Source organism: Arachis ipaensis, chromosome B07 (assembly GCF_000816755.2).
Source record: "Arachis ipaensis cultivar K30076 chromosome B07, Araip1.1, whole genome shotgun sequence".
Taxonomy (NCBI): Eukaryota; Viridiplantae; Streptophyta; class Magnoliopsida; order Fabales; family Fabaceae; genus Arachis; species Arachis ipaensis.
In genome coordinates, this window is record NC_029791.2 from 41,489,731 (window position 1) to 41,505,533 (window position 15,803).

At 36.4% G+C, this 15,803-nt stretch overlaps 2 protein-coding genes across 4 annotated transcripts; both read left to right on the plus strand.

The window, feature by feature from the left end:
• LOC107609777 (bet1-like protein At4g14600) lies at window positions 92–4,067 on the plus strand. 2 transcript variants are annotated; one of them, XM_021108008.1, is made up of 4 exons: window positions 92–375; window positions 461–578; window positions 1,922–1,978; window positions 3,939–4,067. In XM_021108008.1, exons 1-4 carry the CDS (start codon window positions 314–316, stop codon window positions 4,050–4,052), a joined length of 351 nt encoding a protein of 116 aa, XP_020963667.1. In that variant the 5' UTR covers window positions 92–313; the 3' UTR covers window positions 4,053–4,067. The 2 variants fall into 2 exon arrangements, with proteins under 2 accessions (XP_020963667.1, XP_016167289.1); XM_016311803.2 differs by lacking the exon at window positions 3,939–4,067 and adding an exon at window positions 2,374–2,864 and having other exon boundaries at window positions 102–375.
• LOC110265166 lies at window positions 14,092–15,595 on the plus strand. 2 transcript variants are annotated; one of them, XM_021108011.1, is made up of 4 exons: window positions 14,092–14,444; window positions 14,539–14,684; window positions 14,833–15,012; window positions 15,165–15,595. In XM_021108011.1, exons 1-4 carry the CDS (start codon window positions 14,373–14,375, stop codon window positions 15,280–15,282), a joined length of 516 nt encoding a protein of 171 aa, XP_020963670.1. In that variant the 5' UTR covers window positions 14,092–14,372; the 3' UTR covers window positions 15,283–15,595. The 2 variants fall into 2 exon arrangements, with proteins under 2 accessions (XP_020963670.1, XP_020963668.1); XM_021108009.1 differs by having other exon boundaries at window positions 14,099–14,444; window positions 14,833–15,595.

The window sequence follows — 15,803 nt, forward strand, 5'->3', positions numbered from 1 at the left end:
AAAATTCGTCCCGGTGCGGGGGCGGATAATTACCCGCCCCGAGCGAATTCGGGACGAGATGGGTACCCGCGAATTCGGGAAGTGTTGCCACCCCTATTCCCTAGGTTCTCCCCTCTTTCTCTTTTGTTTATTTCCTACCGGCTTCCAGCTACCAATCTATTTTCTTGTCTACTAAGACTCCCCTTCGCCTGTTGATTGAAATACCCAAAAGCCCTCCTAGTGGCTGACAATTCAAAATATATTCCCAACTTTCAACTTGTTGGCTTTTCGGTTCCATTCCGTTCCGTTTTCTCTCCGCTGCCTTCTCAAATAAATGGCCTCCAATTCACACAGGGCGGCTCCTTTCTACGGCGTCGCTGCCCCTTTCCGGTCAAGGTAGCTCTCAACTCTCTCTCTCTCTCACTCTCTCTCTCTCTCTCATTTAATTTTGAATCCCTCATTTCAATTGATATCATTGCAGAGATGGGCTTAGCACAAGGGCAGTATCGGGGACCGACGAGATCCAATTGCGAATTGATCCCTTCGACTTGGAGGACGAGATCACCGGTCTTCATACCCAAGTTCGAAGGTTGAAACATGTATGTTATTATTTTTCTTTTGTTTCTAAATATTCACATGCAATTTGTATGTGTCTGTTTCTTTTTTCTTTTTTTTAAAGGGATATGTATGTGTTGAATTTAGAACGGATCTGGTTACATCTTCGGTTTTTGTGTGTGCGATGATATCACTTGAGAGTTGAGAGTATTTGGATCATTCGTGTTCAAATAATTAGATGTTCTTTTCATAAAAGGACCAGGTTTCTCTCAAGATAAATTGACCTAACTTTGAACTATAGCTTAGAAAGAAGGCACGCTCATTCAGTTATTTGAGGATTTTATTTTATTTTATTATCTGTAAGTAATCTTGGGAATATATTGGAGATGATATATGTACATGTTCATGCCCCTAAATTTTCAATGAAGAATATTACCTAATCTAGAGGCTGAGTTTGAAACTGATTCAATGAGAATACATGTACTGGAAGATAGGGATGAGAGATACAAGTGCTTGCTCAACAATGAGAAATCCTTCAACAACAATATTTATGTAGTCAATTGCAATTGTGGAGTCGCTCTAGTCTCAAGGAGTAGATTCTGAAGGTCTATCTCTAGCTAGAATGATTCTATGGTATATAACAAGGGAGTTTCTTTGATGAAGTGTAAAGTTGGTGAAGAATGAAGATTATAATTAAATTTTTCAGGAGAGTGTGCATTGCATAGGATGTCTTTATTTTCTTTCTATTTTTTTAAAATTTTTTTCTCTATTGTAAAACAGCAATCTTTCACTCTTCATTGAAAAGCACTCTTCCCCATGGCATGAGCCATATAACAAACTAACTAAATCTAATAGATTCTAATTGAAGCTGTTGCACAAACTAACTAATGCAGTTTCTACCAATCTGGTGATACAACCTCTTCGAGTCGGTTGTTTATCTCCAAGTGAATTCAAATGAATTCACAAAATTGAGTATTCACAATACATGATTTGCAAAGATGCTTAAGCTCTTATAAATATTGCTAATCTCAAACTGACTCTCTAACTAACCTGAATAGGCCTAACACTAGTGGACTTATCATGGGTGTAGGGGAGAATTATCTTATCAGATTCAGTTTTGCTGGCTCTAGATCACATTGCTTCTGAGTTCTGTCATGATATCATTTGATAGAATCTTTGATTATTGATGCATGTATGAATATTATCGGTTGACTGACTTGTTGAATTATAGCCTCCAAATAATTTTTTTGATGGATTAGGTTTGATTAAACTTTATCATGTTTGAAAAATTTATCTTCCTGCTTTTTTCTTTTTTCTTTTTTTTCTTTTTTTCCATCTATGCTTCCTCAGTTGTTGTGGACTCACAATCTAAATATTTCTGCCACAGGTTGCAAACGAGATAGGCACAGAAGTAAAGTATCAAAAGGATTTTTTGGAACAAGTGGTATGTATTTTCCCATATTTAGTTTTGTGTTGTTGGAATTCAACTTTTCTACTATATATCTCATTCTCTTGAAATCTTCAATTTTATGTTTTGAAAAATGTGAATTGTAAATGTGCCGGAAAATTTCTCTTAATCATTATCCTAAATATTAAATGAAGTAAAAACTAAAAAGTAGATACTTGCACTGTCTTAAAATCTTAAAAAAGCAATCAATTTCAATTGGAGCTTCTATCATTTCTCAGAAGAGGGGGAAAAATAAATAAAGAATTCAGCTGGTTCTTGGCATTTTTTTCATGTTGCTAAGTTGTAATTAACTCGTTCTTCTACTTTCTAGAAGGAAAATGTTAAACCGTCTTATTAACCTTTTAGTTTGCTTTTCCAAACTTTCAATACAGCAAATGGGAATAATGAAGGCTCAGGTAGGGGTGAAGAATAATATGAGAAGATTGAACAAGGCCGTCATTAAAAGTGGCTCGAATCACATTCTTCATATCGTTACATTTGGTTTAGTTTTGTTTCTCATAGTATACCTTTGGTCCAAGATTTCCAGAAAATGAGGACTCGAGAGCTTGCTGCCCAACTTCCTCCTTCTCTACTTCCCAATAGCTTTATTTGTATTCCACCACTGATGTGAAAATGCTCCACGATTCTTTGTAGTTTATACTAAAATCTAAATTTTGAGATTATGTTTCTTGCATAGTTAAGGAGTGATTCTAAAAAGCTTGTTAATTTGCTTGCCTATTAGTTTTGGAGTATATATTAAACAGTTTAGCTTTAAAGCCTATAGGCCATTTTGGAGTGTAAAATATATTGACATCGTTTCATATGAATTATTTCGATTTAATTTATAAGTCAAACATCATCTTTGTACTTATGGTTTAGCAAACATTAAGAAAGGGGTTTGAATCAATATGCTACTTGTTCTTGCACAGTAATCTGAGCCGAGGTATGAGTCGAGCTATAACTCCTAGTGTTGAGGTATAACTCCTTCTGTTTATATGGAAATTTTTGTTCTAAAAACGCAGATGTCGAGCTATACTGAGGATTGAGACTTGCAAAGAGACTCCAATGTTCAAGTAAAAAAAAAATATAAGATGAAGTATATGTTATTCAGAGTGAATAGTGTACATTTTACGTGCTTAGAGTTTTGTATTTATAAAGTTGTTATGCTATAGGTGGTTATCTCGTGGTCCTAGTATTTTTGTAACCGCTTCTGCATGTGTTCAGATGGTTCTGTTATAGCCGAGGTTTTCTTTAACTGAAATAGGCACGTTTTATTTATTTTATTCAAATTCCGTTTTATAGGTAAATTCTAGGCCGAGATATTGCTAACGGATCAATAGGTAAATTTGGGTCGAGGTATAGGTTTCATTGGCCGGGTTATAGGTAATGGATCAAGACTTGTTCTCCGAGTAATAGGTGGCAATACCGAGTAATACGGAATGGACCAAATTGTAATGGCCAAGTTATAGATGTAACGACCGAGTTATGTGTTGGTAATTTATGAGTTATGAAAACTCTAACGTTCTTTTGACCTAATCTCTACATTATAGCTTGTAGTTGATGAGTTATAATGACTAGGTCACTACTTTTTCCTAAACTCAATATCAAATATGAGCTTTTTAGGCTTGAACTCAATGGGATAGAGTTTTTTTGGAGATGACAATTATACATCCTAGTTCAATCTTTAAGTGCAATGACATTTAGAATCAGTTTCTACCAAAATAATAGTAGAATTTTGCTCTAATCAAATTTTGATTATAACCAATTTAAACGCCAAACGAAATGAAACTCAAACCAAACTCCTACCCTAAATCTTATAATAGAGCTTCAAACACAGCTCTCTAGAACAGCAAAACCAAAAGATTTTAAATCCGAGTTTACAAAATCAAACTTGGAATGTAAGCTTGAGAAAAAAGAGAATATGAGATGCTGATGGTATGAATTTGTTCTTGTGAAGGTTGGTCGCCATATAGCTCGTCTGCCGGTGAATAACTTGGAGCTTTCCATCGAGATGAATTATACTTCGGCAACAGGAGAACAAGGGGGTGGGTACATGCAAAAGGCACTCTGACGCTCAAGTTAGTGAGTGAATAATATGATTTGTATTGCTGTATCTGAAATTAACGTCTTACCTCCTTTTTGTATTCGAGATTAGAAGATAACGGCTATGTCTCCAAGTAATTTTACTTTAAACGGAAAGTAATGACATATTCGACCGTTTTGATATTTGCTTTGATGTTTGTTATTGATAACAGATCTATAACATTCATAGCGGAGTTATAATATATAACCGATTTATAACCGTCATATCATAGTCCCTGAGCTTGGCCTGGTGATATTTTGATAAAACAAGTTAAGCTTTTATTGATGAGTTATAATTTGGCGTTTTGATCTATAAGTATGGAACTCCCAATTCAACATATTTTTATCAAAATAAATATAAAAGATGAAATAATTAAATAGAGAAGTTTTTGTTTTCGAAAAAGGAAAAAGAAAAAGTCTTGTCATTAAATGATAAGGAAACTATCGTTCCAGTTTCCAATGCCATTTAGTGCCATTGGTTTTGAGAGAAATAACAGTTGTGATTGATTATATGAAACTGAATCAGTTTCATTAAATTTTGACATATTTATTTGGAATCCTGAAGGGTTTCATAAATGGAAGTTTAGTTTAGTCAAAACGTTTTGGGAAGAGAGTGAAATATGAGTAAAAGAGGTCAGTTTCTTTTTCTTTCAATTTGATTTTTCATCCTTTCGTCTTTTTCTTTTTGTTTCATGGAAAATAATGGGAGAGAAAAAGGGTAAAAAAGTACAAAAGGAAGATAATGGTGGTTTCTATAAGTGGGTTGATGAGGATATAAAAATTCGTGGGTCTCTTTTTTTAGATAAAGATAGTATTAATGAAATAGATTCTACAAAAATAGCGAGGTCTGAGTTTCGGGTGGAACTGTTACCATGTACAAGGGTTGAGTGTGTGTTTCATAGGAAAAAATATTTTGAGTATTTCTACATATATAGTTGTGTGTTGGAAGAGCTTTGGGTGAAGTTGCCTTTTATGAATTTTCAATGTAGTGTGTTGAAGCAGTTGAACTGTGCTTCTTTTTAATTGCACCAAAATGGTTGGGCTTTTTTGAGGTGTTTTGAAATATTAATGGAATTTCTGGAGGTGAAACCTTCTTTAGAGTTTGGAAGGGGGTTTGGGTAAATTTGAATAGTATCCCTGGTTTTTCAATTTTCAAACTTTACAAGTTGCCGTTCAAAGATTTTAAAGAAATATTTTAAAAGTGAGATTGGCGGAAGAAAATTTTCTTTTTTGCCTGGATGAACACCTTGGTTAGAAGTTTTCTCTCTGATGGTGTTTACAACTACAACATATTTTGGGTTCTGAAGAGATAAATTTGAGGAATGAGTGTATAATAGACTATCTTATGGAGGTTATTGATAGAGAAAGTTTAATTTCTGTTTTTGATTTGCTCTCATGGGAAGAGGACAAAATGTTCGTGGTGAACTACGTCGGTAAGGTTTGATAGAAGATCTCCATATGTTTGGAAGCATAACTGATTTGTATTTGAATGTTTTTCTTTGTTTTTACTCAGGTAGAAAATATCTGGAGTTTCAACTGCGAGCTTAAGAGTTCGTTACAAGATAAAGAATGTCAAAAAGGAGGGCTCGTCATCGAACCCTGTCAAAGGAGATGGAGGAGTGGAGGTTAATCAACCTATCCCAAAAAGAAGGAAGATCGTCTTTAAAAAGAAGAAGACCGATCTTATTGATGTGGATGTTTCTAATTACTTATTGGAAAATGGAAAAGAAATTCTGCTGGAGGAGCTGACTACTTTCGTGAGTAATCAAGAAACGTTGCATGGTTTTGCCGATGGAGGTGATGGATCCTCAGTTTGGGATAAGAATTTTTCTTTCATGGTTGTTGCCGATGAGACGTTTCAGTCGTCATCCAACGTAACCTTAGTTAATGAGGTTGGAGATGTTGCTATTGATCAATATTTCCATGTGCGACTTTAGTACATGTATAAGGTAGATTACAATTTTTAGTTATCTGATATAGGTGCTCTTTTGTAGGTGGTCGAATTCCGATTGGCGAGCATTGGTCGAAGTCGGGAGGTAAAGCATAAAAAATTATTAGAAAAGACTGATAAGCTGGCTTGTTTGAGAGAAGATTTGAATTTGAAGAATGATTTGATAGCTGGGATGAAAAAGAAGTTCTCGTAAAAGGAAGAGGAGCTGAAGTCAGTTAAAGACAATTATGAGAAAAAGTCAAAGTTGCTGAAGAAAAATGAGAGTGACCTCTTTAATATGAAAAATCAAATGATTGTTGTTACTGTGAAACTTAAAAATTTGGAGAATAATAGGCAAAGTGAAATATTAGATGTCTTTACTGAAGGATTTGAGCGGGCAGTGATGCAGGCCAAGTTTCTTGTCTCTATCCAAGATTTGTCCCAAATGGATCTGGATAAAGTAGTCCATGAAAGATTGCTAGTTGATGATAATAAACTGCCGAGGAAGAAGATGAAAACCTGGCAGATTGATGTATGGTTTGTTGTTAGCATTTTGTTTTTATTCTTTTGTTATTTTGAAGACAATGATTGAGTTGTAAAAAGAAATTGTCGATCATCGATCTTATGATGATTTTGGTTCTGCTGATAGATAATATTTGATGATAGATAGGTTGGTGGTTTCATTGTCATTTTCAATGATCAATGAATTTGTTTTCTGAGTTTTATGAAATATGTCGAAATAGTTTCTTCGATGAATTTTGGGTAATCTTTATAAATAGTCACTTCAATTTTTGTGAGCGTGTTATAATTGATAGGTAGCAATTTGGTAATTTGATTTAGTAAAATATTGATTTGGATGTATTCCAAAAAATGTTATTACTACTGGATAAAGTTGAGATGTTTATTGACCATGTGATTAAAGGAATAGTGGACTCAGATGACATATTAGTCATAATTTGTATTTGATAGTCACAGGTTGAATTTGATAGAGATCGGATAAGGAGATAATTGATATATAAATTGGCTTGTCCTAAGCCACAATAGATTGTTATTTGACCCTTGTTTACAAAGGTGTAGGTACGCATGCCATGTTAAAATCTCTCCAAGCAAAACTCTCTTTGAATAAAATTTTGAGTAGAAAAAAGAGTACAAGTCTATCCCTATCTTTTAACTATAATATTATTTTAAAGAGGAGATATTCCAAGTATTAGATAAAATGATACTACTTAAAGATTGAATTTATATGCTCCATTTCCTAAGACTTCAACAACTCAAAATGGGCCCTCGTATTTGGCTACAAGCTTACCATGAGATAGAGGTCGTCTGGCTTGTTCAGTTTTCCTTAGTACTAGGTCAAAAGAAGCTAGCACAGAGAATTTTTGAAGATAGACTGCGAGCTCTTGCATGCGTACCGCAGATACCTTCGTGCGCCTCGACTAAGGCGAGATCTGCTTCCAATCTATTTAAACATTTCAATAGTGAACGAGTATAACCTCGTCTATATAGGTTCTCATTTAATAATGTAAAGAAGGAAGCTTGTCATCTAAATTTTTTCAAATTATCAATTCTAGACGAAATATTTCCAGTTTTCGGATACTGGATATAGGGCCATTGTAAAATCCAAGAAAAGTGATAAATAATTAATTATTAAATTAAATGTGAGTATATAGGATAAGAAATTAATAAATTATAAATTGAAATTTTTTCGGTAGAAAATTAAGTTAGAAAATAAAATTGAGCGCAAAAAAATAGCTAATTGCAAAAAAGCGTGTACTATCAATAACTATGCTGTATCAACTTAAATTTGTCTGGTACTGTAAGTGAGAAAAAAGTAATTATGAGTGAATAAATTAAGAAATTAAATTTTATAAGTTAGAGAAGATGAAAGTAATTGGAATAGAAAATCGGGCACTTATTATAAAGGTTTTGTCCCAAAATTGAGCCAAACGAACCAAAATGCGAATCGAACCCAAGTTAGGCCCAAGGCCCAACATATATAAGCCCTAGTTATGAGCATTTCAGCTCATTAATCAAAGAGAAAGAGAGAGAGGCGCTGAGATTAAAAGAAGAGAGAAGAGAAGGGTTTCACTATTCACCCTCACTTATGATTGTCCATAACTTTTGACGAGCTGTTTGCGACCATGCATCGCTCTCCCCATCCTCTTCGATTCTATCTAGGTATTGTGGTGAGTACCTCGAAGTCTTCTGTTCAATTTTGTTTTTCCCTTTCAATTCGTGTGTTTGGTTTGGGTTTTAAGAAAATCTTGTGATTTTGATTGTTTATGGGTATTCTAGTATGAGTTATTGGTGAGTTCCATCCAAATTTTATGTGGGTTAAGGTAAGTGGTGCACGAAATCATGATTGTTCATTCCCTGGCAACGGCGCCAAAAACTTGGTACGCACGTTCATAATCTCAATTCTTCTTCACAACTCCGCACAACTAACCAGCAAGTGCACTGAGTCGTCCAAGTAATAAACCTTACGTGAGTAAGGGTCGATCCCACGGAGATTGTCGGCTTGAAGCAAGCTATGGTCATCTTGTAAATCTCAGTTAGGCAGATTTCAAATGGTTATGAGGTTTTGATAATTTAAAATATAAATAAAATAAGATAGAAATACTTATGTAATTCATTGGTGAGAATTTCAGATAAGCGTATGGAGATGCTTTGCTCCTTCTGAATCTCTGCTTTCCTACTGCCTTCATTCAATCATTCATACTCCTTTCCATGGCAAGCTGTATATTGGGGGATCACCGTTGTCAATGGCTACCATCCGTCCTCTCAGTGAAAATGGTCCAAGTGCACTGTCACCGCACGGCTAATCATCTGTCGGTTCTCGATCATGTTGGAATAGGATCCATTGATCCTTTTGCGTCTATCACTGCGCCCAACACTCGCGAGTTTGAAGCTCGTCACAGTCATCCCATCCTAGATCCTACTCGAAATACCACAGACAAGGTTTAGACTTTCCGGATCTCAAGGATGCTGCCAATTGATTCTAGCTTATACCACGAAGACTCCGATCTTTCGGAATGGAGGCTAAGAGATACACGCTCAAGCTATTGCAGATAGAACGGAAGTGGTTGTCAGGCACGCGTTCATAGGTGATAATGATGATGAGTGTCACGGATCATCACATTCATCAGGTTGAAGTGCGAGTGAATATCTTGGAATAAGAATAAGCTTGAATTGAATAGAAAAACAATAGTACTTCGCATTAATTCATGAGGAACAGCAGAGCTCCACACCTTAATCTATGGGGTGTAGAAACTCCACCGTTGAAAATACATAAGTGATAATGGTCCAGGCATGGCCAAATGGCCAGCCCCCCTAAACGTGATCAATGATCAAAAGTGATACAAAGATAGTCTCAAAAATGATCAAAAGATGTAAAATAAATCACTAAAAGTAGTTTTTATACTAAACTAGTAACTAGGGTTACAGAAAATAGGTAAATGATGCAGAAATCCACTCCCGGGCCCACTTGGTGTGTGCTTGGACTGAGCATTGAGATTTACACGTGTAGAGACTTCTCTTGGAGTTAAACGCCAGGTTGCAGCCTGTTTGTGGCGTTTAACACTGGTTTGTAACCTGTTTCTGGCGTTTAACTTCAGAATAGAGCAGGAAGTTGGCATTTGAACGCCAGTTTGCGTCATCAAAACTCGGGAAAAGTATGGACTATTATATATTTTTGGAAAGCCCTGGATGTCTACTTTCCAACGCAATTAAGAGTGCGCCAATTGGGTTTCTGTAGCTCTAGAAAATCCATTTCGAGTGCAGGGAGGTCAGAATCCAACAACATCTGCAGTCCTTCTTCAGCCTCTGAATCAGATTTTTGCTCAGGTCCCTCAATTTCAGCCAGAAAATACCTAAAATCATAGAAAAACACACAAACTCATAGTAAAGTCCAAAAATGTGAATTTTGCATAAAAACTAATAAAAATATAATAAAAACTAACTAAATCATACTAAAAACTATGTAAAAACAATGCCAAAAAGCGTATAAATTATCCGCTCATCACAACACCAAACTTAAATTGTTGCTTGTCCCCAAGCAACTGAAAATCAAATAGGATAAAAAGAAGAGAATATACTATAAATTCCAAAATATCAATGAAACTTAGCTCCAATTAAATGAGCGGGACTAGTAGCTTTTTGCCTCTGAATAGTTTTGGCATCTCACTTTATCCTTTGAAGTTCAGAATGATTAGCATCTATAGGAACTCAGAATTTAGATAGTGTTATTGATTCTCCTAGGTCAGTATGTTGATTCTTGAACACAGCTACTTTATGAGTCTTGGCCGTGGCCCTAAGCACTTTGTTTTCCAGTATTACCACCGGATACATAAATGCCACAGACACATAACTGGGTGAACCTTTTTAGATTGTGACTCAGCTTTGCTAGAGTCCCCAATTAGAGGTGTCCAGGGTTCTTAAGAACACTCTTTTTGCTTTGGATCACGACTTTAACCGCTCAGTCTCAAGCTTTTTCACTTGACACCTTCACGCCACAAGCACATGGTTAGGGACAGCTTAGTTTAGCCGCTTAGGCCAGGATTTTATTCCTTTGCGCCCTCCTATCCATTAATGCTCAAAGCCTTGGATCCTTTTTACCCTTGCCTTTTAGTTTAAAGGGTTACTGGCTTTTTGCTCTTGCCTTTTGGTTTAAAGAGCTCTTGGCTTTTTCTGCTTGCTTTTTCTTTTTCTTTCTTTTTTCTTTTATTTTTGCCATTTTTTTTCGCAAGCCTTGTTTTTCACTACTTTTTCTTGCTTCAAGAATCAATTTTATGATTTTTCATATTATCAAATAACATTTCTCCTTTTTCATCATTCTTTCAAGAGCCAACAATTTTAACATTCATAAACAACAAATTCAAAAATATGCACTGTTCAAGCATTCATTCAGAAAACAAAAAGTATTGTCACCACATCAAAATAATTAAACTAATTTCAAGGATGAATTCGAAATCATGTACTTCTTGTTCTTTTGTGATTAAAAACATTTTTCATTTAAGAAAGGTGATGGATTCATAGGACATTCATAGCTTTAAGACACAGACACTTAGACACTAGTGATCATGTAATAAAGACACAAACATAAATAAACATAAATCATAGTAAACGAAAAATAGAAAAATAAAGAACAAGGAAATTAAAGAACGGGTCCACCTTAGTGATGGCGGCTAGTTCTTCCTCTTGAAGATCTTATGGAGTGCTTTAGCTCCTCAATGTCTCTTCCTTGTGTTTGTTGCTCCTCCCTCATATCTCTTTGATCTTCTCTAATTTCATGGAGGAGGATAGAATGCTCTTGGTGCTCCACCCTTAGTTGTCCCATATTGGAACTTAATTTTCCTAGGGAGGTGTTAATTTGCTCCCAATAGTTTTATGGAGGAAAGTGCATCCCTTGAGGAATCTCAGGGATTTCATGATAAGAAATTTCCTCATGCTCTTGTTGAGGTCCATGAGTGGGCTCTCTAGTTTGCTCCATCCTCTTTTTAGTGATGGGCTTGTCCTCTTCAATGAGGATGTCTCCCTCTATGACAATCCCAGCCAAATTGCAGAGGTAACAAATGAGGTGAGGAAAGGCTAACCTTGCCAAAGTGGAGGACTTGTCAGCCACCTTGTGGAGTTCTTGAGGTATAATCTCATGAACTTCCACTTCCTCCCCAATCATGATACTATGGATCATGATGGCCCGATCCACAATTACTTCGGATCGGTTGCTAGTAGGAATGATAGAGCGTTGGATGAACTCCAACCATCCTTTAGCCACAGGCTTAAGGTCATGCCTTCTCAAATATATTTTAAGTTTTTAACTATTTTTCGAGCCTTCCAAATCCTTGTAAGCTCTGTTGTGAGTCTAGAGCCAGTATAATAGAGGATAGAGGAGTTAGGAAAGAAGCCTAGTGAGTTGATATTGCAAAATGATGGTGAACAACTATAATTATGACTACGAATGAAGTAGAATATGATTTTGATGATAATTGATGATTATGTGAGTTTTGCACTTAATAAGAAAAGTATTGGGTTCTGAATTGTGGATTGATATTATTGGATTTTGAATTATGGATTGATATGGCATGGCAGAATGAAGAGAATGAGATGGAATTGAGAATGTTTGTGAGGTTGGTGGTCGTATCCTGCTCACATATTGATGAGAGATGTGATATTAAGGATTGGTGATTAACTATGAGTAAGGTATTGATAGGATGAGTATGATATCCTGAGAATGAATAAAATGTGTACAGTGGTGACTAAGAATATGATGAGGGTTCCTAGCCTGACAAGGATGGAGGTATAATCTCGCTTGCTCAGTACGTAAACCATTGTGCAGGGATGGTGGTTTTATCCCGCCTGCAGTGAGGACGAAGGTTTTATCCCGTTCACAGACTAAGAAAATTGTGTTTGGCAAGGAAGGAGGTGTGATCCCGCCTGCATATTTTTTGTGAAGCAAAGACAGAGGTGCGATCCCGCTTTCATATTGTCCTGTGTTTGGCAAGGATGGTGGTGTTATCCCACTTGCAGTTTAACTTGTGATGAAAACCCGAGCAAGGATGGTAGTGAAATTCTGCTTGTTCGTGGTTCTCTCTCTATTGATGTAGTGTGTCGGGCATTATATCTCATGAGTGTGTCGAGCACTATATTCCAAGAGTGTGGTTGTCACTATATCCCAAGAGTATGGAAGCACTATATACACCGGAAAGTGTGTCAAACGCTATATTCCAAGAGTGTGGCGGATACTATATCTCAAGAGTGTGGAAGTGAAACAGAGAGACGATATCCGGGTTAGCTACCGGATGTTTTGACAATATAACTGACACGTGAGCTCATGGCCAGTAGGATAGGCATGCATCATTTGCATCTATATGACATTGTTTGAGTGTGTTTATTGTATATGTGGTTTGCCTATATGATTATTATTGTTTAACTGCTATCTGTCATAATAGTTGTAATTGAATTTGGTTGCGTTTGAATATCATTACTTGTATTTGCTGTTACTGATTAACTGTGAGGCCATGTATATGGATGTTAAGATGAAATGGGAAGAACTTGAGACTAAAAGAAAACAGGATGAGTGAAAGGTGAGAGGAATGATAGGGGATAGGCTGAGAGGGACTTGAGATTTGATGAAAAGAGAAAGGGCGAGTGAAAACCTGAGATGTATGGGTATAATTACACCTAGCATACCTTACTGTTTTCTGATTTAATATATTTCTAGGCTTGGATTTCTGTCTGTTGAAGTTTTACGATTGCCTAGAGGATTCGTGTAGTCTTTACATCGTCTCTGTTTTGGAACTGTTACCCCTACTAAGAACCCTGAAAAGGATTGTGTTCTCACCCGTTTCGGGAATTTCCACTTTACAGGTACTGGACGTGATGCATCTCGCTGAGCGTGCCGATTTCTCTCTACGAAGAAAAGATTTCTTTTGGGATTTATATTTTGTACTTAGATTTTATATATTATGACTTGTATATCTCTTTTAGAGGTTGATTCTAGAGAAACAGAAATTGTGTTTATGTTTATACTTTAGGAATGTATTATATTAGGTAAATTCTACTCTACCCTTCCTATAATAACATGTACATTACCCTCTGTGACATGTCACTCTCTAATTGGTGGTTATGTTAACTATGGTTAAACTATTGGTAATTAAATTATAGCCCAAAGTGGGTAATTGTATAATTTACTAAACTATTAAAAACCCAATTTTTGTTTCTTCCCCAAATCATGCTCCCAGAAAATGAACCCTAATTTTCTGTATCTCCTTCCCCGTTCCGTCGCTATCGTCGCCACCCGAGCATAACCGCTTCATTGGGTGCCCCATTCTCTCCGTCTATCATGTCGTCTCCGTCCTACAAAACGACGTTACTATTGCACATGCTTATGAATTCTCAATTTTAATTTTCATTGTAGTGCCTTGTTAATTGAGTGTCAGCTAGGTTTTGTTCATTTATTCCCTTTTTTGAGGTATTTAATTGCGTTGATTGAGAAGGAAGGTATGGCAGCGGGAAAGAATCAACGATGCCTTATGGTGCTAATGCATACAAGGATCTGTGGCATCAACCTAAGAAGGTGGAGGAGGAGGCTGTGGTTTGGGAAAATCTGCCTTCGTTTCCTTTAATTTCAACGTGGATCTTCCACTGGGTCGCATGCACGCTTTAGAGTTGGATTCCAAGATTCATCTCGTTGGAGGTTTCAAATATTTGTCCGTACTTGATTATTATTGTGATGGTCCTTGCTATCCTTCCAAAAAAGGTCTACGAACTAGACCTTGACAAGGAGGTGGAGGAGTCGAATCCAATAGATGATTTTCCAAAGTTATTGATACCGGGTTCTATTCTCTTCACAAAATCTGAAGTGTTTGTTATTTTATAAGGATGTGTGGTCTCGACCATCTCATACATGAGGCTGGTCCTCTGAATTTTTGGGTTCTACACGCTGCGACCAAGGTTTGGGCCCTTGATCATCCTGACCAACACTCACATTCCTTACTTGATCACATGTATTTCTATGGTAAGCTATACCTCCAAATCTGTTTTGAAGATGGAAGAGTTTTCGTCTACTCTTATGACACCCATAACTCACATTGGACCAGTGAGGGTGGCAATAGTTTTACGCATTCTTTTTTGTGTCCAAGTGTGTGGCCAGCGTCGGTCCTTTCTTCTAAGTGTGTATACTCCAGGTATCAGGTAATTTCCTACATCTTCATGTTGTTTACTCCTGAGTATTGTTATTCGTATTGGTATTGCTATTGTTACAGACTTGTTTTATCCTGGCAAATACCTGGCACTTTCATGCAAATGCATTGGAGAAAAATACTTGATGTGTGCTTTCCAGGTGGATGAATTGGGTGTCTGTTATCTTCCGAAGGCTTGAAGGCTGCTTAGATAGAATGCCATCCTTCAATCATGAGGAAAGGTCTGTGCTTGTTGATCTTGATGGCAAAGGCACGTTTCTCGTTATGTTACCTGGCTTTGCAAAGGAACGAAGACAGGACCCAGTCCTGTGCGTGTTGGTTCTTCAAGTCATTGTGAAGAAGGTTGTATCCCATCCCTCCCGGATCCCGCATAGATCTGTGAGGTCCCCAATGGAGTGTGATTTCTTAGATTGGAAGGTCCTTAGCATGAACATGTACAGCATAAATCGTGGCTTCGATGATTGGTTTAGTGTCTCTCTTTTCCCTGGCATCCCCTGCAACAAAGCCATTACATACGAGGTCCGAAGGGGAGGAAAAAGAAAATGCAACCAAATTTGAGTTCCAAACATGCTTGCTTTCTTCAAAGGTAATGCTTGCCTCTCTGCTTTTTGTCATCATTGTCTTATGTACCTTAAAGTAAAGTAGCTTTGTTATTTGTTGTTGTCCCATATTGATGTGAGTAAGTTTGTCAATGCATGCCATTCTTGTTTCAATTCATGAATAGAGGAAGGTTCTTCCTGGTGATTTGATTGTTAGTTTGGAATATTGTATAGATTCATATCAAGGACAACTATGCTAGTTTTCTTAAAATCTCTAATCTATCTTATGTATAGATTATGATGTCAACATAGTAAACTTCTGCCTTCTTGTTCCAATCCAATGGGAAGAGCACTACTTTTTGGATGATGATTTCTTTTATGTTTTTGATTTTCTGTGATTTTCTATGATTTTAATTCTGAACTCTATTCAATTAGTCCGTTTTTGAGTTGTGTTTCTACCTTAGCTTTTTTATTGTTTTAGCTATATCGAATTATCGATCATTAAAAAATGATAATTTGTTTAAAAGGAAGATTTTCTCAGTATCACATTAATTATGTTGATATGAATAATT